At 51.9% G+C, this 22,111-nt stretch overlaps 2 protein-coding genes and 1 long non-coding RNA gene across 6 annotated transcripts in view; 1 reads left to right on the forward strand and 2 right to left on the reverse strand.

Moving 5' to 3' along the window:
- The window catches only part of Zfhx2 (zinc finger homeobox 2), a 30,879-nt gene extending 20,972 nt beyond the window's left edge, over positions 1 to 9,907 (forward strand). For all 3 annotated transcript variants that reach the window (XM_051195690.1, XM_051195693.1, XM_051195691.1), the window contains 7 exons: positions 370 to 610; positions 1,748 to 1,819; positions 2,182 to 2,240; positions 4,255 to 4,455; positions 4,930 to 5,056; positions 5,190 to 8,642; positions 8,882 to 9,907. In XM_051195690.1, coding sequence (XP_051051647.1) covers positions 370 to 610; positions 1,748 to 1,819; positions 2,182 to 2,240; positions 4,255 to 4,455; positions 4,930 to 5,056; positions 5,190 to 8,642; positions 8,882 to 9,849 — 5,121 coding nt within the window. In that variant the 3' untranslated portion in view covers positions 9,850 to 9,907. The remainder of the gene's footprint in view (positions 1 to 369; positions 611 to 1,747; positions 1,820 to 2,181; positions 2,241 to 4,254; positions 4,456 to 4,929; positions 5,057 to 5,189; positions 8,643 to 8,881) is intronic.
- Thtpa (thiamine triphosphatase) overlaps positions 1 to 16,318 on the reverse strand; it is a 43,895-nt gene extending 27,577 nt beyond the window's left edge. The window contains exon 1 of one of the 2 annotated variants that reach the window (XM_051195695.1): positions 15,954 to 16,318. The gene's annotated coding sequence lies outside the window, so the exon portion shown is untranslated. Of the gene's footprint in view, positions 1 to 9,477; positions 9,627 to 15,953 lie in introns of those variants that run through there. The other variant, XM_051195696.1, reaches the window with a different exon arrangement.
- A 1,369-nt stretch (positions 16,319 to 17,687) lies between these two features.
- LOC127230516 (uncharacterized) lies at positions 17,688 to 19,449 on the reverse strand. Its single transcript, XR_007835176.1, has 3 exons — positions 19,163 to 19,449; positions 18,838 to 18,913; positions 17,688 to 18,474 (listed from the first exon to the last, which is right to left on the reverse strand). It is a non-coding gene; the product is annotated as an uncharacterized LOC127230516 (long non-coding RNA).
- Between the last annotated feature and the right edge of the window lie 2,662 nt (positions 19,450 to 22,111).

Raw genomic sequence — 22,111 nt, forward strand, 5'->3', positions numbered from 1 at the left:
GGTGATGGACAGGAAGGGCGGGGCCACGTGCATACCAGGGTAACACAGTGTTGGGCAGACCTGGAGAAAGACCAAAGGACAGTGGGGCGTGAGGAGGACAAGCAGACTTTATTCAGCTTTTCGGGCAATGTAAACTGTAGGATGAGTGCATCTTGGCCCAACCCATTCTGTTATCCAGAAAGTTCAAGAGGACAGAAGCAGTGTGCTGTCACACTGTCGGGACCCCAGGATGCTTAGGAGAAAAAGAAGGATGTTCAGAGACTAAGCGGCTGTGGCTGTAGAAGGGGAGAGGGTGGTTAGCCAGGAATGAGAGTTCAGTGAGGAGGAGCATCCCCTTCTACATCTGAGCCCCCTCTTCCATGGTTCTAGTTTCTCCTGGAAATGGAGGGAGCAGAGGCAGGGCCAGAGCTGGGGCTGTACCGTTGCCTGTTGTGTGCCTGGGACACACCCTCCCGCCTAGCCGTGCTACAGCACCTCCGCACACCTGCCCACCGAGATGCCCAGGCCCAGAGGCGGCTGCAACTGCTACAAAATGGCCCAACTGCTGAAGAAGGACTCTCAGCTCTTCAGAGTATCCTGAGCTTCAGCCATGGGCGGCTCCGAACTCCTGGTGAGGAAGAGGGGACTGGAGGCAGGTGCGGGGAGAGAACAACAAAGTGACAGGAAGGAGAAATGGGCAAGTAGGGAGGTGTGGTGAAGGGATGAGAAAGCAGGGTGGGGCTTCAGGAACAGGGAGGTTTCCCAGCAAGGAGGGGAGCAGGAGACTATTGGAGGATGGGAGAGAATGGCAGAGACTTTGCTGAGTAATGGACAGGAAGACATCGAGGAGGAAGGAGCCGGTGATCCTGAGTAGCCGCTAGCAGCTCTATTGGTTGTGTGGGGTGATAGGCAAAAAGAAAAACCTAAGACATATTGCAGGCCAGGCCAGTCTTGTTGGAAGGAGATAGGCACTGTGGGCATGGTCCAAAGGTAACAGGGATGGGAAGAGGCCCCAACAGGTTTCCCAGCCTCTTCCTGTCTCCTAGGAGGTCTTCAGCCCCAAGGCTGGGCTTAGAGACCCTCTTAGGCAGCAGAGGTTGTACCAGCAGAGGCCGGGAACAGCCAGCCAGGCGCCATTGATCCTGAGGGTGCAGGAGAAGAGCCTGGAAGGGGCTGTCAGAGGTGGGCATGGGCATGTGGGCTTTGGAGAGGCTAGCAGTGGGCGAGGGTGAGGGCAGGGCAGCAGGAACCAGGAACAGGCAGCATTGACTGGTGCTAATTGAATTGCCAATAAGCTGGCTGGAGTTAAGTGCTGGAGGGGCCCAGATCAATAGCTAACGATCCTGGCGCAAGGCTGAATGGAGTTAAGGAACTTTTAACACTTTAATTAGGCTGCCACCGAAAATAAATTCCTACACATCTGTCAATTCTTACTTGAGTGGTAATCTCCTTGCCCATCGCCTCCTGTTCACTACAGCTGAGCCCCTCCCACTACATGTTTGGGGGTTCCTCTTTCCAGGGTCAGACAGGCCAGGAGGCCAAGTTTAATCCAGTCCTGTTGTAGGGGCTTGTTTCTAGGGATGGGCTGCTAGGCTTGCCCTACTGTTCCACTGTTGGAATTTTCGCTTTTACCCTGTGTTTCTGCTGGTGGCTTTTCACCCTTCCCGTTTCGTCACCATGGCTGCTTGTCCTGCTTCCTCTGCCCCGTGTCCACCCTACTTCCCCAGTGTCCACCTTGTTGTGCTGACTCTCTCTCCATCCCACACAGGGAAGGCTGACACCCCCTTATCTAAGCCGCCCACCTCTGAGAAAGATGCCCAGAACAAGACAGAACAATTGGGTGAGCCTCTGACCCGTTTCCCCCGTCCAATTCACTATGCATCCTAGGATGTTCGTGGGGGCCCTTCAGAAGTCCTAGCACCCCAAAAGGCCTCCCTCTCAGAAGGAGCAAAGCTGATCAGAGGAAAGGGAAGGAAAGCCAGGCCATGTCAGCCCAGGCATCTCCCTGCCCTCTTTAAAAACCCAGCCCTGGCTAACCCAGAAGTTATCCCTGCCAGGCCTCACCTGGCTGCCAAGTTTCTTGCCCATTCCCTGTTCTCTGAAGCCTGCTTCCTACCCTGAAAGCTCTGCGTTAGGAAAGGGGCTATGCAAGAAGGGGAGATCTTTAAGGAGTTCTTTAACCTCCTCTCCTCTAACCCTCAGCTTCTGGAGTGACAGAGGACAGAACTGGCCCTTCCACAGACAGTGCCAACCAGATCACGGTCAGAACTGGGGTAACTGGGATGAAGAAGGTGGGGGCCTGGCTTTACTGAGATCTCTTACGCTAAAGCAGTGGTTCTCAGCCTGTGGGTTGTGACCCCTTTGGGTCAACTGAGAGCATTTATGATTCATAACTAGCAAAATTACAGTTATGGAGTAACGAAAATAATGTTACAGTTGGGGTCACTATAGCATGAGGAACTGTGTCAAAGGGTCGCAGCATCAGGAAGGCTGAGAACCACTGCCCTGAAGGCGTTTGCTGTGCTTGTGGCTAATTTAATTCAGAATATCACGGAGAAGTTCTACACAGGGCTAGTTCTGTACGTTCCGCACATAAGAAGGGTGCTTGTAAGGGTGAGCACAGAAGGGAAGGCCGAAAGTTAAGGAAAAGGGAAGGATGGCCTGGAGGAGATGCAGGAAAGGAGGAAGGGAAGCGTGGGGAGATGGAAAGGGCAGGGGAAAACAAAGAAGTGGCTTCACAGGACAGCTGGTAGGCTGTCCCTTCCTGCAGGGAGCCGTAGCCTAGAGAACTGTCCTTCTTAAAGTGGAGGCACTCACTGACAGGAGTCCCACAGCCTCTGAGCTCCAGGACCTGGACTTGAAAGGACTCAGGAAGCCTTATGGCCTCTGAAGTTTCAGTTCTGAGGCGATTCCAAGTCTCTGCTCTTGAGATGCCATCCTGGGCCTTACCGTTTCCCAGACTCCATTGCAGCATGCAGTTTCTCTTCCTCCTGGCTCCTCCCCGCAGCTTGTGTGTCACAGGACCTGCCCTGAGGATTGGTGCGTTAATATGAGCGCATAGGTGCCCTGCCCTGATGTGCAGGCCTGGAGAAGTGCAGGGCAGCTGGAGAGGAGGTAGGCCAGAGAGAGAAGCTTGACCTGAGGCAGCAGGCAAACACCCACTACACAGTTCAGTCAGGTGACAGACAGCCGGCCTCGGTTGCTCCCACCTCTCTGGAGGTCTGGGCCATTTAGAGAATGGCATTTGCTAATTTTAAGAAGTAGGGAAGCTGGATGTTGGCGGTGCACACCTTTAATCCCAGCACTCAGGGAGACAGAGGCAGGTGGATCTCTGTGAGTTTGAGGCCAACCTGGTCTACAAGAGCTAGTTCCAGGACAGGCTCCAAAGCAATAGAGGGAAACCCTGCCTGAAACAACAACAACAAAAAGGTAGTGAAGCCTGGGGTTAGAGAGATGGCTCACACAGTTAAGAGCACTGGCTGCTCTTCCAGAGGTCCTGAGTTCAGTTCCCAGTACCCATATGGCACAACTGTCTGTAACTCCAATTCCAGGGGATCTGACACCATCATGCAAGCATACATACAGGCAAAACAGCAATGTGTAGGGAAAAATCTTTTAAAAAAGAGAAAAAAGTAGTGAAGCCAGGTTGTGGTGGCACACACCTTTAATCCCAGCACTCGGAAGGCAGAGACAGACAGATCTCTGTGAGTTTGAGGCCAGCCTGGTCTACAGAGAGAGTTCCAGGACAGCTGGGACTACACAGAGAAACCCTGTCTCAAAACAAAACAAAACAAACAACAACAATGAAAAGCCCAAAAAGTCCTGGAAGGGACAGGGAATGGGAGCAGCTGAGCCTGAAGAGACAGGCTCAGCTTCAGGGACAGACAGACAGGGCCCTTCTGTAGATGTTCAGGGGCCTGGAAAAAAGCAAAATAGGCTGGGGTGAGGGACCTCTGGGTGCAGACAATGTCCAGAGGAAAGGAGGTATTTCACAGAAAAGACAGGCAGCGGGTATGGGGAGAGCCAGGAAACTGACCAGGGTATCGGAGATGTGAAAAGACACACCAAAAGGAAGGCAGAAACCAGGGTCAGAGGAGGGGAGATGGCAAAGAAGGAAGTCAGGGTAGGACAAAGGCCTGGCCCAGTGCAGTTGCCTTCCTGCCTGGCTTGTCTCCTGAGTCTGGAGATGGGACCGTGCTGTATTAAATCCTAGGGACTGTGAGATGGTGGTCCCCTCTTCCTGACCCTTCTCCCACCACCTGTATGTGTCCCCAGGTATACTGCTGTCCATATTGCAGCTTCCTGAGCCCAGAGTCTGACCAGGTGAGGGTTCATGCACTCTCCCAGCACGCCGTGCAGCCCAAATACAGGTGCCCACTCTGCCAGGAGCAGCTGATGGGCCGGCCTGCCCTGCACTTCCACCTCAGCCACCTTCACAACGTGGTGCCCGAGTGTGTTGAGAAGCTTCTGCTTGTGGTGAGTGCAGGCCAAGAGAAAACAGCGGGAAGGCCCTGTCAGGGCAGTGTGGGGAGAGAGGAATAGGCAGCATTCCAGGCCAGTGTGCTGGGGGTAGGACACGAGAAAATAGCATTCGAGACTGTAGCCATGGGATCGGAAAGCTGGTGGGGTGGCTCGCAGCACTGAGCTTGCCTAGACAAGACAACTCTGCATTACTCTCACTCCCAGTAAACCCTGAAAAGAGTTGCTAATAGCAGAACCAGGTAGCCTTGAGGTAAGATACCTATAGCCTGGGGAAGGAGGTCAGGTCAGCAAGCTACCCAGTCCTTCATCAAAACAAACAAACAAACAAACAAAAACACATTAATTCACTGGGGGGATTTGTCTAGACAGGAGATTGGATGCAGGGGAAGGGTGCTTGGCACAGATACAGGTGCAGAGTGAATGGAGCAATGGGTAATGGTGAAGCCACTAGGATTTTCTACATTCTAGGCCACAACTGTGGAGATGACCTTTGCAACCAAAATGCTGCCTGGACCCACACCAGCCCCTGTGGAGGATGGCCTAGAACACCCCACTCCTGGACCAGAGCCCACGCCCAGCAGTGACCTGGTAGCAGGTAAGGAAGGGTACAACATACCTCTCAAAATGTCAGGGAAAGGGATCAAAGGGATCTGAAGACGGTGGCTTTGGATATTGGGTGGTTGGAGCTCAGCTTGAACTCAGTTCTCTGCTCCTCTTGTCTTCTATAGAGAGCTCTAACCTGACCCCAGAGGCCAGCCCAGATACTCCTCCTGAGCCTGTCCCAGCACCAGCTGAGGGCCCAGAGAAGCCCTCAGGAAGCCCTGATCAGCCCTCTTCTCCAGTCTCTTCTCCAGTCCCTCAGCTTGATGCCCAAGTTGAAGAAGTGGTTCCTCCACCCACCATGGTTGAAGAGGAAGAGGGAGCCATAGGGGAACCCCGCTCTGCAGAGCCATCCCCGGCTGACTCTCGACACCCTCTAACCTATCGGAAGACCACCAACTTTGCCCTGGATAAATTTCTTGACCCTGCTCGCCCCTATAAGTGTACTGTATGTAAGGAGTCCTTCACACAGAAGAATATCCTCTTGGTTCATTATAATTCAGTCTCCCACCTTCATAAGATGAAGAAAGCTGCCATTGACCCGTCTTGCCCTGCCCGAGGAGAGTCTGGCATCCCACCGCCCACCAGCACTACATCAGACAAGCCCTTCAAGTGCACTGTGTGCCGAGTGTCCTACAACCAGAGCTCCACTTTGGAGATTCACATGCGGTCAGTTCTGCACCAGACTCGCTCAAGGGGGACCAAGACTGATGCCAAGGCGGAAGGACCAGAGCGAGGCCAGGAAGAACTCAAGGAAGGCGAGACTGAGGGCGAGGTGGGCACGGAGAAGAGAGGCCCGGACCCCAGTGGCTTTATGTCGGGACTGCCCTTCCTGTCTCCACCACCCCCTCCCTTGGACCTGCACCGATTCCCCGCCCCCCTCTTCACCCCACCAGTCCTGCCCCCCTTCCCTCTGGCTCCAGAGTCGCTGCTTAAGCTCCAGCAGCAACAGCTGCTTCTGCCCTTCTACCTCCATGACCTCAAAGTAGGGCCCAAGCTGGCACTGGCTAGTCCTACACCCATGCTGTCCCTACCAGCTGCCACCCCACCTCCTCTTCCCGCACCCCCCAAGGCTGAGCTGGCTGAGCAGGAATGGGAGCGGCCACTCATAGCTGAAGAGGGGAATGAAGCAGGGCCATCTCCACCACCTCACACATCACCCAATGAAGCTGCCCGCACAGCAGCCAAAGCCCTTCTAGAAAATTTTGGCTTTGAGTTAGTAATTCAGTACAACGAAGGGAAGCAGGCAGTGCCCCCTCCCCCAACACCTCCTCCCCCAGAGTCTCTGGGGGGCGGAGACAAGCTGGCCTGTGGGGCCTGTGGGAAACTCTTCTCCAATATGCTTATCCTCAAGACTCATGAGGAACATGTCCACCGCCGATTTCTGCCCTTTGAGGCCCTGAGCCGTTACGCTGCTCAGTTTCGAAAGAGCTATGATAGCCTGTACCCACCCCCAGTAGAGCCCCCCAAACCTCCAGATGGGTCCCTGGAGTCACCTCCCCAGCTAGGTCCACCTTTCATGGTTCCAGACCCTGAAGTAGGGGGGATCCACCCTTCTGAGGAACGAAGCCTGGCAGGAGGACACTGGCCCCCGGAGGAAGAAGAAGGTTCTAGAGGCGGTCTTCCTCCCTCAGTGCCCGTAGGCCGCCGGTTCTCGAGAACCAAGTTCACTGAGTTCCAGACCCAGGCTCTGCAGTCTTTCTTTGAGACCAGTGCCTACCCCAAGGATGGAGAGGTGGAGCGGCTTGCAAATCTCTTGGGTCTGGCTAGCCGTGTGGTGGTAGTGTGGTTCCAGAATGCCCGCCAGAAAGCTCGCAAGAATGCCTGTGAGGGTGGGCCTGTGGCAGCTGGAGGAACCCCTGGGGCAGCATCCGGCTGTAGGCGCTGCCACGCCACCTTCGACTGTGTTTTTGAGTTAGTCCGCCACCTCAAGAAGTGCTATGATGACCAGCCTCCTGAGGAGGAGGAGGAGGCAGCAGAGAGAGGGGAAGAGGCAGAGGAAGAGGTAGGCGAGCGGAGCCCGGAGCCAGCAGCTACACATGGTGGCCTATCACCACAACACACAGATGCGGAGGACCTGAACCAAGTAGAGCCCACAAGACCAGAAGACAAAGAGTCTGAAGGGAAGGCACCTCCATCGCCTGCTGCCCACACCTGTGACCAGTGTGCTATTTCCTTCCCCAGCCAGGACCTCCTGATGACTCACCACAGAATACATTCCCTACCATCTGTGCAGCCTGGCGCCCCACCACAGCTTCTAGATCTGCCTTTGCTGGTGTTTGGGGAGCGAAACCCTGTACTATCAGGCACCTCATCAGTGACGGGGACACCCCTCAAGCGGAAGCATGATGATGGCAGTCTGTCTCCCACAGGCAGTGAAGCAGGGGGTGGAGGGGAGGGTGAACCTCCCAAAGACAAGCGCCTCCGCACTACCATCCTACCTGAGCAGCTGGAGATCCTGTACCGCTGGTACATGCAGGACTCCAACCCCACACGTAAGATGCTCGACTGCATCTCTGAGGAGGTGGGGCTCAAAAAGAGAGTCGTACAGGTGTGGTTCCAGAATACCAGAGCCCGGGAGAGGAAAGGCCAGTTTCGAAGCACCCCTGGGGGAGTAGCTGGTCCAGCGGTGAAACCCACTGCTACACCCACCCCAGCACCGTTCCCCAAATTCAACCTCCTATTGAGCAAGATAGAAGATGACACTGGGAAGGAAGCCCTAAAGAAAGAAGCCCCTGCCTTCCCCTACCCTGCAGCCGTCACCCCTGCTGCCGGGCCTCTACCGTTCCTACCACCAGGGAAAGAGGCCGCTGTACCGACACCAGAGCCCCCTTTACCCCTCCCAGCTCCCACACTCAGTGAGGATGAGTGCGCAGAGGAACCGGCTAAAGCGTCTCCAGAAAGTGAGGCTTGCAGTCCATCTGCAGGAGACCTGAGCGATTCATCTACTTCCAGCCTGGTCGAACCAGAGTCCCCTGGAACTGGAGGGACCAGTGGGGGACAGGGAAGTGGGACTGGAGCTCCAGACGGGATGGGACAGCGGCGATATAGGACCCAGATGAGCAGTCTGCAGCTGAAGATCATGAAAGCCTGCTATGAAGCCTACCGCACCCCCACTATGCAGGAGTGTGAGGTGCTGGGGGAGGAAATTGGACTGCCCAAGAGAGTCATTCAGGTCTGGTTCCAAAATGCTCGTGCCAAGGAAAAGAAAGCCAAGCTCCAGGGGACAGCGCTTGCAGGGGGTGGGGGCAGCGAGGACACCTTGGCAGCCCCGCGCACCGACTGTCCCTACTGTGATGTCAAGTATGACTTCTACGTCTCTTGTCGAGGCCACCTCTTCTCTCGTCAGCATCTGGCCAAACTCAAGGAGGCAGTCCGAGCCCAGCTGAAGAGTGAAAGCAAATGCTATGACTTAGCCCCAGCCCCCGAGGCCCCACTGGCTCCCAAAGGGCCCCCTGCCACCACGCCTGCCTCTGTGCCCTTGGGCGTTTCCCCGACTCTGCCTCGCCTGGCTCCTGTCCTCTTGCCTGGCCCAACCCTGGCCCAGCCACCACTCGGAAACATAGCTTCTTTCAATTCAGGTGAGTCCTGAGTCCGGGAGGCTGGGAGGAGCTGCACTTGAGAGAGCACAGCCTTCTCATCGCAAGCAATTCTTTTCCTTCTTGGCTCTCCCCACACAGTTGTCCTTGCTGCAGGTTCTGGGAAAGAGAAGAGTAGAGAGTATGGCCTCTCTGGGTAGGGGGAAGACTGAGGTTGCAGTAGTAGTGTGGGGCAGGCAGGTGTAAGGATTAACCCTTCATCACTCGTTTCCTCTTCCTAGGCCCTGCTGCCTCCTCAGGCCTCCTTGGCCTCGCCACTTCAGCCCTGCCTGCTACCACAGTGGTCCAGACTGCTGGCCCAGGCCGCCCCTTACCTCAGAGACCTGTGTCCAACCAAACCAACAGCTCTACTGACCCTACCCCTGGCCCAGCTACTGAGCCCTCAGGAGACAAAGTCTCTGGTGAACGAAAACCAGCTGCAACCCTTACCAACTCCTCCACTGATGCCCTCAAGAACCTGAAAGCACTGAAGGCCACTGTCCCAGCCCTGTTGGGGGGCCAATTCCTGCCGTTCCCATTGCCCCCTGCAGGCGGGGCAGCACCACCAGCTGTCTTCGGTCCTCAGTTGCAAGGGGCCTACTTCCAGCAGCTGTACGGCATGAAGAAGGGGCTATTCCCCATGAACCCGGTGATACCTCAGACTCTCATTGGGCTGCTCCCCAATGCCCTCCTCCAGCCACCGCCCCAAGCCCCTGAGCCTACAGCCACAGCACCCCCAAAGCCTCCTGAGCTGCCGGCTCCTGGGGAAGGGGAAGGCAGCGAGGCTGACGAGCTGCTGACAGGCAGCGCGGGCATCTCCACCGTGGATGTTACTCACCGCTACTTGTGCCGCCAGTGCAAGATGGCGTTTGACGGCGAGGCCCCAGCTACTGCCCACCAGAGAGCCTTCTGCTTCTTTGGGCGGGGTTCCGGGGGTTCCATGCCTCCCCCATTGCGGGTGCCTGTCTGCACCTACCACTGCCTGGCCTGTGAGGTGCTGCTGAGTGGGCGTGAAGCCCTGGCCTCCCATCTGCGCTCCTCAGCCCACAGGCGCAAGGCAGCCCCGCCCCCAGGAGGCCCTCCCATCACCGTTACCAACAGCGCCACTGCTGTCCCGGCTGCTGTGGCTTTTGCCAAAGAGGAAGCAAGATTACCTCACACGGACCCCAACCCAAAAACTACTACTACCTCTACACTTCTAGCTTTATAAACAGATAAACCAAGATGGGGCAAGAGAGGGCCTCAGGGTTCCCTCCCCCCAACCTTCAGCTCTGCCCACCTCATGGGAGTCTGTCAATTCCCACCTTCCGTGGGCTTCACACACCCCACCTCCAGCAGAGTCCTGCCTCCTCGCCATCCCGCAGACACTCTGACCCTCATCCCAGCCCCCTGCAGATGCACCCCACTTTGGCATACGCGTCTGCTTCATCCCCTCTCCTCCTCCCGTTCAATTCCCAGTCCTCTTCCCCTGTAAACACATACCTTTTCCATACTATTATACTGACTGAGAAAACACCAAAAGAAAAGAAGAAGGAAAAAAGAAAGCCCAAGACAAAATGGGGGGTGGTGGAAAAATCAACTTTGCCACCTGCCTCTTCTTGCCCCTTGTCCAGAGCAGACTGCTCACAAACTCCAAAAACCCAGGCGGTTCCTAAGGTTGGAGCCTGGGATGGGCAGGGAGCCCGTAAAACTAACCAAACTGGAGGCTGTCGGGGAGCCGTACCCCTGTTCGCTCTCCCCACGCCCCTCCCTCCTGACCCTCTCCTCACCTGATGGGACCCTTGCAGCCTGGACTCCTGGGGAAGCCGCCGCCAGGGACCCCACAACCACCCCTCACCCCATACCCTGGAAACTGCAGTAACTTTTTCTCAAAGGCTTTAAACACAGAGATCCTCTCAGCAGCCGTGGGCCTGCCCCATGCTCCAGCCCTGCCAAGGGCTGTCAAGCCTCCGGGGATCAGCATTGCCCACCAATGGCAAATCCAAAGTTCTTTTTAAAAAAACAAAACAAAACTGAAACACACCAAATAAGCAAGAGAGAGTGTGCACATACACAAGAGAGATGAAGAGACCAGAGGAATGAAGTAAAGAAAACACAAACTTTGACTATACAGAGAGAGAGAGAGAGAGAAAGAAAACTCCCATCAAACAAGTTTTTTGTTTTTGTTTGTTTGGTTCTGGTTTACTGTTTGTGCCCCACCCCACCCCTTTTGAGAGTTCCTTGCAATCTGAGTACTGATGCCTCTAAGCCCTTACTCCGTGCTGGTGATCTGCAGGCAGTGTAGCCCTCCCCTTGCTGTACCAGGCCTCAGACAGGACCAGTAATGTACAGGTGGCGCCCCCTGTCCCCTGAGGTGAACTTGCATCAGGACACATGATAATGCCCTCATTCTCAGCAGTCAGAAAGCCTAGTGCTTTCTGTCTTGGCCATCCCAGGAAAAGAGCACCGTTGGGGGCAGTCCTGATTTCTAAAATCAAGATGTGTATCCCTTTTGCCGGTCCCTTCTTTTCTCATTTACTTTTTCCTCTCCAGGGCTCCTGTCATGTTTCTGGTTGTCTGGAACCTCCTTTGCCTTTGCAGGCTCCCCTGCCCCCCATCTGCTTTTCTCATCTTAGTCCTCTGCCCTCCCCACTGCTTCTTCCGGCTCAGTCCAGCCCCTCCATTAATCAGCATCTACTGCAGGTGTTGTCCAAAGTCTGCCTGTCTGTTAAGGGACAAGGGCCTGTGAGAAGATGTGTAGGAAGTAGCTCTCTGAAGCACAACATGCTCTCCAGGGGATACAACAGGGGTGCCGTGTCCTATGGGAAGCTTCCCACACCCTGAGTGACCACCAGGAGGTAATTCTGGCAGTCCCCAAATCTAGCCCCAATGGCACAGGCTGGATTTAATAGATGTTTTATTTTAGCAAAGAAAAGCTTGCAGAATTGCCTGCATCCTCCAGCTATTTCATCTCTCCCTTTAACTCTGAGGAGTCCCTTGAGGCTTCATATATTAGTTATCTATTTAATACATATCTTCCCACCCAAGAACTTAGCTTTGCCAGAGTTCCCCAGCCACACACCAACACTAAAACAATGGTTTATGTGCAGAAAGGGAGATGAGGGGAGAGTCACCTTAAATCCTTAGTTCTCACATATTCTGAATCTGAAGCCCTTGGGCCATTCACTTTGGCAGTTAAGACACTCCTAACTCCAGCCAACCGATGGTAGGATGAAACCATTTCTGTTGATACCAAAAATGCCAGTTACTAAAAACTAGCTCATGGCGGCCTGGTGCCTGCTGCCATTGGTCCCAGCCCCTCAGCATCTCTCTCTCAGCCACACATACCCCCATCCTTTTCTCTCACTTGTTGAAATTCTATGTATAAAAGTATTTTCTTAGCAGCATGTGTATGAAGAAAAAGGTTTTTTTGGATTTTTGGGGTTTTTTTGTTTTGTTTTTTTCCACTCTGCTTTCTGGGAATGTGACTTGTGTATAAAAGATAAAAAAGAAAGAAGAAAAGAAAAGGGACTTTAAAAGAAAATCTTGGTAAACATCTGCCTTGGGATAATTAGAGGTGTTGTGTCATGTATTTTAGCCTGGTTAGGCTGGATTAAGTCTGAACTATGAATGGTTTTACCAAGAGTTACTGTTGCCAGAAATTCCTCCTCCTCTGCCTTCTTACACCTAACCACAGTGGTGTGGGTCCCACCGTGTAGTCACAACAGCAGACAGAAATTGACTGGGCAACGGTGCTTTCCCAGGTATCTTGGAGGCGCTGACAAGTCAGTCAGCACAGTCTCCAGGGTGCAGTGGTCTGCAGTCCTTCTCAGCCCTTTGCTCATGCCACACTTAACAGCAACACTGCCGCTTCCGACAGCAGTGCACACTAGGGGGCCTGGTGGGAAGAATGCTAGAGGCGACCATCAAGTTAGCTAGGTCTTGGGAACAACAGGTGAAAGGCAGGCACAGCAACACCTGTTTGTTAAGCAAGCTTCAGCTAGGGCCCCTAAAACAGATCCACAATGGCTTCAGATTTCTAACACACATAGTCTTAAAGAAGCACCCAGATCCAGTCCCTTCTCACTCCATGGTCATCATGGTCATTGCTGAGAGACAGGAGGTGCAAATGACCTTGTCTGTCTTTTCTCTAAGCCTTGTGAGAGGACCACCAGGTACTCAGCCCTCAACCAGGGGGGCGGGGGATTTCAAGGTTCTCTGGAAGAACATGAGAGAAAGCTGAAGTCTTAGCCAGATACGGCAGATATGCAACCAGATCATTGAACAAACCAGTTCTTACCCCAAACCTCTAGCCCTGGGGTGAACTTACAGAATCGAGTAGAACCAAGAAAGCCAGTTATTCCAGGCATAATAGCCCCAGCTACTGCTTCCTTTCAGTTCCTTAGTGTCAGACAAGATCACCAAGTTCTCATCACCTCACTACTTCAAGACACTTGCTCATCTATTTATCCTTATAAAAAATATTCACATGCGAAGCTGGGTGCATTGGAGTCTCCTTTAGTCCCAGCACTCAGGAGACAGAGGCAGGCAGATCTCTGTGACCTCAAGGCCTGCCTGGTCTACAAATAGGACTCCAGGCCAATCAGGGTTATACAGTGAGTCAGTCCCTTTCTCAAAAAACAAAATAATAATTTACATATGAATGGAAACTTTGGTCTGTGTATAGCACCCCACCAACAAAACAAGTCCACCCTCAGAGGGAGCAGACAGAGGCCCCAGAACCTGGCCAAGAAGTCTGCGGGGAGATGAATACACACATAGGCTTACATTTGCACAAGAACATGCCCTGAGATAACCTTCTGGCCCTTAAGAACCAGTGCCTTCTAGGAATATAGGTTAGCTGAAGGACATGTTAATTGAAACAGACAAAGCTCCCATATACAGCAAGTCTCAGGAAAATGGGACGTGTGTCTGTTAGTGTTGAACACTATTAACTCAAGAGTGAAAAGCCGATTGTCGTCTACAGCTAAGAGAAGTAGATGGGAAGTCAAGGGAACTTTTCAGAAAACGTTTATATCACCCTGAAGCTGAGTGGACTGGACTGAGGCTCTATTACAGGAAAGCCCAGAATTGGGGGATCGAGGGATACATCTCAGGAAGTAGTGAGAAACCTGTAGCTATAAGGCCACTGTTTTTAAGAGACTGAAATAGGAAAAAAGACACAGGACTACAACAGCCGTTACCATCGAATAAAGGCAGTAGACCCAGGAGCAGAGCCTACAGGACTGAGCATGGATACAACATGAAAAGATGAAATGAAACTCAGAGGACATTGAGGGAAGGCTAGACCAAGGTCTGCTAAGTTTGAAGAGAAGAACAACCCTGAGAGAATGTTCCTCTCGGAACCAGAGGTGAAATCCAGAGCCCCAGGAACACTAAGCAGCTCTTCCACCAAACCACAACCCCAGTTCCACACACTGACATCCCCATTAAAAAAAAATCTTATGTAAACTAAGCTAGACTTGAACTCGAGGTCTTCAAGCCTCCAGGTCATAGCTACTGGAATTACAGGTAAGCATAACTGACTCCCTTTTCCTTTTTGAGACAGTCTGAACTTGCTCTGTAACTGTAACTCCAACAGCTCTTAGACTCCAGATCTTCCCTCCTCAGCCTCCAGAGCACCTGAGGTTACAGACCTGTGCCACTCGGCCCAGGGGAAGACACAGACTTCCCCAAAACATAACAAACTAGGTGACTCAATTGTATGGCCACCCTGTGATGCTCCTTGGTATAGTAGGACCCAGATAATTCTCTAACCAAAACACAGAGATTAGAGAAGATAGTATTGTTCCCTAACAGTATGAGATGGGTTTCTGGCAATTCTCCAGTGACAGAGGCGCCTGGCTAGAAGTTTGGGGGGCACTCAGACTGAGTGATTATAAGTAGAACCGAGAGAGGCTGAACCTGTCAAGGAGAGTCAGTGAAGCAATAGTCTGATCCAGCCATGCATAGTTTTCCCCATTGGCTAACGGTGGCCAGCAGGAGCTGTTGCCTGCATCTGTAAATCTACAGTCCTTTTCTAACAATAGCAAACACTACACAACATCTTCACTGAACATGAAGATTGCCCACACTGAGCATGTCCTATCATATGACTCATGCAGCAGCAATGGCAGTATCTACAGGTTGTATGGTATTTGCCAATACTGCCATAGGCCCAGCCCTGTATACTGCTGACTCCTGCTTCACAACCCAAGTCTCTGAAAGACAGGCCAGAAGGGTCTCTTTCTCTCTCACCACAAAATCCGTATAGATATCACAAGGTCACAGAGGACACCGTTAATGCTCCTAATCTCAGTTATCTCTGAGGAGATTTTAGAAACACATGGCAGCCAGCAATCAGAACTGAGAGGTAGGGCTTTGAAACAGTGTTCTGGAGGTGGGGCTGGGACGGGTCTTCTGTGATAACTACTGCCAATTGCAATCACTGTTCTAACAAGTTACATGTCCTAACTGGACCTCACAACTCCCCGCTATTTACCAACTTCCTTCACTCAGCACAAACATGCATATATCCCACAACATATACATCATTGGTTTGACATGAAAGGTGATCAAGGAAAGACAGAAGTACAAAGACGCTGGCTGCCCTACAAGATGAATGCTATCTTATGGAACAGTCTGTCCCAAAGTCCACCTATATCATGGTCCCTGAGTGTTTGTTTAAAATATAACCTAAGATAAATCCAGGGGTACAAGCCTGTAATGCCAACTTCTAGAGTGGCTGAGGCAAGAGGTTCACAATAGCCTGGACTACAGAGTTAGTTCAAGGCCACTTCAACTAGCAAGACCCCATCTCAAAATAAAAAACAAAAAGAGGATGCAATTCAATGATAAAAAAAGAGTATTTCCTGTCATGCACAAACCCTAGGTTCAATTCCTAGTACCACAAATAATAATTAAATGTACATTTCTGAACCACAGTGCACCCCGAGTTGGAAACTCCTGCTGAAATGATCTGTGTGTTGGCTAAAAGCTGTGCTAGAGAGCTCAGCCCCACACATGGATCTGTGACCTGTCCCAGCCCTCCAGTACCTAGAACAACTTTGTTTCACTAGAGGTTCCCACACAGCGACTAGCATCACTTCAGATTTCTTTTTGCCCTTTTCTGGGGATTGAACCCACGACCTCACACATGTCAGGCAAGCGTTCTACCCCTAAGCTACACCCAATTCAATTTTTTTCCTCCCCAGATGTATCTTCATTACTTTGACAAACACCTTCAACCTTTCAATCTACTAGAATCTGATGGTATGGACTTATGGCGGCTTCCCTCTAACAGCAGAAAACAATTCTTAAACACTATCCACTTACCATGTTGCTTTCTCTTCTCCTGTAGAAACCTTGCTTCTTCTAAAAGCTGCCATCCACTTCCAGAGATCAGAACTCCCCAAGCCCAGAGCAGCTCCGCCCAGCAGGGGCAACAAATCCCTGCTTACTTCCCATGAGCAGGCCTTATCTTGGAGAGCCATCTAGTCTCTCTTTTGACTTTACCCAACGCCACATTTTTCTCCAGATCTTCCAGATTCATAGCCTACAGCCTCTGCCTACCCAGGAATTCAGGAAATCCAGCACTACTGAAGACTCTTGCAGAGGCAGCTTAAGGTTAAATTTTCAGGGGCTGGTGTGTGTCACCACAGGTACTAGAGATTGTCCTTCAAACATCTTCTCTACCACCATCATTATTGGACTGTGGTCTCCTTTCCCAGAGTAGATTTCAAAGGCAGAAATTAATCTGGTCCTAATTCAGATGCCATTGGAAAATCCCTAAACATAAAATCTTAGTCTTTGTAGAGGGCCTGGGTGCCCTTGTCTTGCCTATACCAAACCTCTCCAGTTCTACACTGCCTCGCATCCTTCTAGGGACATTTGAATAAAGGACAAGGGCAGTAGGAAACACACATGTAAAACCCAGCCACTCCCTAATAGCAAAGCCTGAGGGTCCCCTTCCACCCTTTTTGGTACTGTCTGAGTAACAGCATAGCTCTCAAGTCTCTCTCCAGACCTTTTCACGCTCCAATTGTTCTGTTTTGCCTTTTCTTTCTGTCCTAGCTGCCCAGAGAAGTACATGGCCACTGTCTTCAGGTGTGGCTATAGATGACACCCCTGTCCCTCTGTGCTCTAGATTCCTTTGCCTAGCTGCTCAAAACCAGCACAGAGCCATCTCACTCCCTTTATTGGGATTAGTGAAGGCAGGCAGAGGTGAGTGTCCAGTGTGGTGACAGCAGAGGTGAGATGTTACAGTGCACACTGGCTTCAGTCCATCTGTGAAGGACAGGACAGCCGTGTGTGCCACTTCCCCACATGAGCTCCACCCGGCCTGGCACTTCTGCCCTCATGACCCCTCTCCCTCGTTGCCGCCAAGTGGCATCTTGAGCAAATTTGGCAGCTCTGGGTTTGCCGCAGTGCCAGAATCTGAGTCACTGGTCACATGCCAGTGCAATACTGCCAATTGTGGCGGCATCTACTTGGTTGGGTGCCAAGCAGTAGGACCCAGATGGTGATGATGAAAGACAGGGGAGGCAAAGAAAGAAGAAGGAGAGGGAGGCGCCAGGGAGAAAAATCAGCCACACTTGTAAGAGTGGACACTCCAAATGGGATCCACAAAACAAGGTACGCCTTCCGTTTCGCAGCCCAGCTTCACATGCAAGCCCTTCCCTCCCCACTACACCTGCAATAACGGTACATACGGTGCAGGCTAGGGGATTCGGCCATCTTCAGTGGGGAAATGACTGGAGGCCAGCAGGACCGCCAGGGCTCACCACTCTTCTTCCTTGGGGTCTTAGCAATGGTATGCTTCCTCCATTGTGTCCTCACACGGCACTCCACCTGTCATTCAGCTCTCCATATCTAAGAGGGAATGGGAAGGAGGATCTGGCAGAAAAGAGTCTATTCTCCCAAAGAAAACATCCGTCATCTCTCCACCTAACTCTTGGCCCAACAACTTTCTCTACCAATTAGAGAGGCCACTGTCACCCTCCCCATTCCACCCAACACCAGAGCCATGCCAGGCTCCATGGGCAGTGCCAGCTTCTCTTGTACCCCAGTTCCCCTGCTGTTGTCTTCAGGGTTCTCTGAAAAGGCCACACTGCTAGCCCAAACAGGTTCTCCCTGGGTAGTAGTGGCACAGTCCCTCCTCCTACCTCTTCCATTCTTTGTTGGCTCTTCCCCATCTACTCTCTTCACTTCGCTTCCTAGACTGGAGCAGAGATGACTCCTTCATAGTTCAGACACTTCTTAGAGCTCATCCTAGAGGGACAGCGGCATCAGCAGCACACCCCCTCTTTACCTCCTTGTCCCTCTAGTCCCCATAACCCCAGATCTGGGCATAAGCCCAACAGTTGTGATGCCAACAGCTCTTGTGCGCCGCACCTTCCTCCCAGAGCACAAGGACTCCTGTCGCTGCCCCCTCCATCCATCCCTCCCATCTCCATGGGCACAAGGGTGGCAGCTGCGATGCCAATGCCTGCAATCATGCACGCTCTTCTCCCCTCCAAGGCCCCACACCTCTCCCCTCCTTCTTCCGCTCCATCCTTCTGTCCTTCTAGTTGGATGCTACAGTGGCAACCGCAATGTCAACCCCCACCCATGCCCAGGAGGCTCACATACAACACACGCGTATGCGTACATGTACATGCGCGCGCACACACACATACACACACGGCCCCATGAGTGCCAGGCAGCGGTGGCAGACACACAGCAACGCAGTGACTGGTACCCGAGGAGGCAGCCAGATTCGGCACCTGATCCAGTGCCCATTTGGGATTGGGTGGTAGGCGGGCAGGCGAAGGGGTGATGGAGGCAGGCGATGGCCCTAGGTTGGCAGCCGATGGAGCTAGGAGAATGGAGGGAACAGATGCTCTTTGCCCAGCCTCCCTCCCTCTCTCTCCCTGAGATCAGTGCCAAGCTGGGGGGATGGGGAGAGGGGAAGATGGGGGAAGGGTGGCATTTGGAGAGCTGGCAGGCGGGGGTGGGGGGAAGCTGGGTCCGCCCAAGCTGGGCAGTGCCGGCACTGGCTGCCGCCTCTCCACTCTGCCATCTGTCTCGCTTTGCTCCCCCACCCCCTTTCTCTCTTTCTTTCCCTTTCCCTTTCTTTCTCTTTCTCCTTCAACCTAGTAAAATGGAAAGAGGAGGGCAGGGTCCTCATTCCACCCATCCCAACCTCTGTACCACCCCCTTCTTCCTGCCCACAACTCACCACACCACACCACACCAAGCCATCTGGGCTCTCTCTCTCCTCCTGGCTCGGCCACCTTCTTTCACTCGCCTTCACCCTCATGCCAAAACAGGTGCAATTTAAATACATACAATATACGTTATATGATATATATATGCATATATATATGTACATTAAGAGGCAACTTAAAATGAAAACTATTTTCTTTGGAATGTCCTGTCCTTCAGAGTCTGGGTCCTCGTTGCCAGTATTTACGTGGCAGGCACAGGGAGGGGGCCCTGTCCTCAGCTGGTGCCCATGAATCCCATGCCAGGGAGGAGGGGTGGGGGGTGGGGGGGTGGGGTACCGGGAGAGCTCTCTTCTGTCTGCGCCCGTGGTTGTTTCTTTTTTCCCTACTCTTCTACTTCCGGAGTGGATTCAAATAGATCTAGAGTCTTCCCCGCCCCCAGCCCCCCAGCCCTGGCTTCCAGGGCCCCTTCTCTCCCTGCTTTTCATTTTATTCCTCGATCACCCTTTCCGGTTTTGTGTGTGTACGTGTGCGTGCGTGCAAGTGTGCTTGCATCCTTGGCAGTGGGCACCGTGCCAGCCACCACACTGCCATCTGGATGCCTTCTGCAGTCTCGGCTACTTCTCTCTGCCACCTTCAGCTCACAACCCCCCCAGCATCCTAGCTCCCCACCCCCAGTCCCAATCATTAATTAGCTACTGAATTAATTAAACCGTGAATGCTAATTAACATTCCTACAGGGCAGGCTGCCAGGCTGGGGGCAGAGGGGGATGAGAAGACAAGTGGAGATCTGGAGGCAGAGGGAACACAGAGGAGACAGAAGGAACCCGAAGGAGGGATGAAGGATAAAGGATGCAGGGTGGGGCAGACCGGGCAGGGTTGCAGGGAGAGGGCACTGACTTGGAAAGTGGGTGTTAAACACCTAGAGGTAAGTGAATGCAACACAGCCTTCCCACCCAAGTAAGACACGGGAAATTCCTTGTCAACTTACCTCCGTTGCAATGTTAGGACGGCTCAGTTGGAATGGGACACTCTGACGGTGGCATGGCTCAGGGGGTAACAGTGCTTGCTGCCAGATGTAGCAGCCAGAGTTCAGTCTCTGAGAACCACGCGGTGGAAGAAGAGTACTGACTCCAGTCAGGGTCCTCTGGCCTCCGAATACACACCATAGCGTCCACGCCCATACACATGTGCGCATGCATGCACACACACAAATAAATAAATGTAGTAAAATAAATAAACGAGGGTTCACTCTATAAAAAGAAAGAAAACCAACTCTAAAACCATGAGTCAACAGCTATGACACATCAGCTTGTCACGGCCCTCATACCAGGTAGGCAGAAGGTTCTGAACTCCGCAAGGCCCATGTGGAGCCCATCTCCTTCTGGCTGCCATAGACACCCAGTACACACACACACACACACACACACACACACACACACACACTCAGGCAAAGTTCTCATACACATAAAAATAAGTAAATCTTTAAAAAAACACATTACATTAAAAAAAATGTTAACAGTGTCTAACCTACCTATTCCAAACTCATTAGGTCATGGAACCCTGTGTGGTGTGTGTGTGTGTGTGTGTATTGAACTTATTGGCGGGAGTACATGTATGCCACAGAACAACTTGTGGGAGCCAGTTTTCTTCTACCATGGATCCCTCGGGTGGAACTTAGGTGTCAGGTTTGGCAGCCATACCTTTACATGCTGAATCAATTCATTGACCCTCTGCTTTTGTTTGCCTGTCTTTTGCTGTGGAGTTCAGGCAGGCCTCAAACTTAGTATGTAGCCCAGGTTGTCCTTAAATTCACAGCAATCCTCCTGAGTGCTAAGATTAAAGATACGAGCCACCAAGCCTAGCTGTACCTTTCAGTTTTCTTTCTTTTTACTTCTTTTCCCCTCTAAGGGTTGAACCCATGACCTGTGTAGCCCTTAATTGTCCTTTCTTCACATGAAGTACTCTGATTTGTAGAAAGCCCTGCATCAGATGACCAGGAGAAGTTCTGGTCTAGAAGCTGGCAGACAGATCCATTGTTTCAAGATAAAGAGGATTCTTCTTTTTGTTTTTGACACAAGAACTGTCTGTGTAGTCCTGACTGTCCTAGAAATAACTATCTCAAATTCACAGAGATCCACAGGCCTCTGCCTCCCTAGTGCTGGGATTAAAGGTATTCACCACCATACCTGGCCTGGAGAAGAGGATTCTGAGTCCATAAAAGGACAGCACAGAGCTCTGTTGTCCAGATATGAAGCAGAAGTACCGGGCCAGCTCCCAGTGGAGAAACATATTGCTCTTTAGCATCACAGTGTCTTAGGGTCACTATTGCTGTGATGAAACACCATGACAAAGCAGCTTGGGGAGAGAAAAGGTTTATTTGGCTTACACTTCCACAGTGCTGTTCACCATCAAAGGAAATGAGGACAGAACTCAAGCAGGGCAGGAGCCTGGAGTCAGGAGCTGATGCAGAGGCCGTGGAAAGGTGCTGCTTACTTGCTTGCTGCTCGTGGTTTGCCCAGCCTGCTTTCTCATAGAGCCCAGAACCACCACCCAGAGATGGCACCATCTACAATGTGCTGGGCCCTCCCCGTCAAGTCACTAATTAAGAAAATGCCCTACAGGCTTGCCTAGAATCCTTTTTTTTTTTTTTTTTTTTTTTTTCTTCTTCTTCTTCTTTGTATAACAACTCTGGCTGCCCAGAACTTGCTCTGTACACTAAGCTGTCCTCGAACTCACAGAGATCTGCCTGCCTCTGCCTCCCAGAGTGCTGGGACTAAAGGCATGTGCCACCACCTCTTACATTTTATGATTGGATTGTGGTGGCTCACACCTTTACTCCCAGCACTTAGGAGCAGAGGCAGGCCTGGTTTACAGAGTGAGTTCTAGGACAGCCAGGGCTACGCAGTGAAACCCTGTCTTGAAATATATATATATATATATATATATATATATATATATATATATTTTTTTTTTTTTTTTTTTTAAAGAGTCTCACATTAGCTGGGACATGTGGCCCAGCGGCATGAAGAGGGTCTAAGCCAGGCCCTATGACCTTCTGAACATCGCTCTCATAATGGCCCACTCCCTACTACATCTTTTCCTGGCCCACTCATGGCTAAAGGAGAATAAAGCTATTTTTCAATCAGAGAAAGTGAGAGAGAAAAAACCTAGACATTTTTACAGGATATAGCTGTTTGTACACACACAGACACATATACAGACACACACACACACACACACACACACACACACACACACAGTGGTGGGGAGTGTGACAGTCAAGAG

Source organism: Phodopus roborovskii, unplaced genomic scaffold, assembly GCF_943737965.1.
Source record: "Phodopus roborovskii unplaced genomic scaffold, PHOROB, whole genome shotgun sequence".
In the NCBI taxonomy this organism is placed as follows: domain Eukaryota; kingdom Metazoa; phylum Chordata; class Mammalia; order Rodentia; family Cricetidae; genus Phodopus; species Phodopus roborovskii.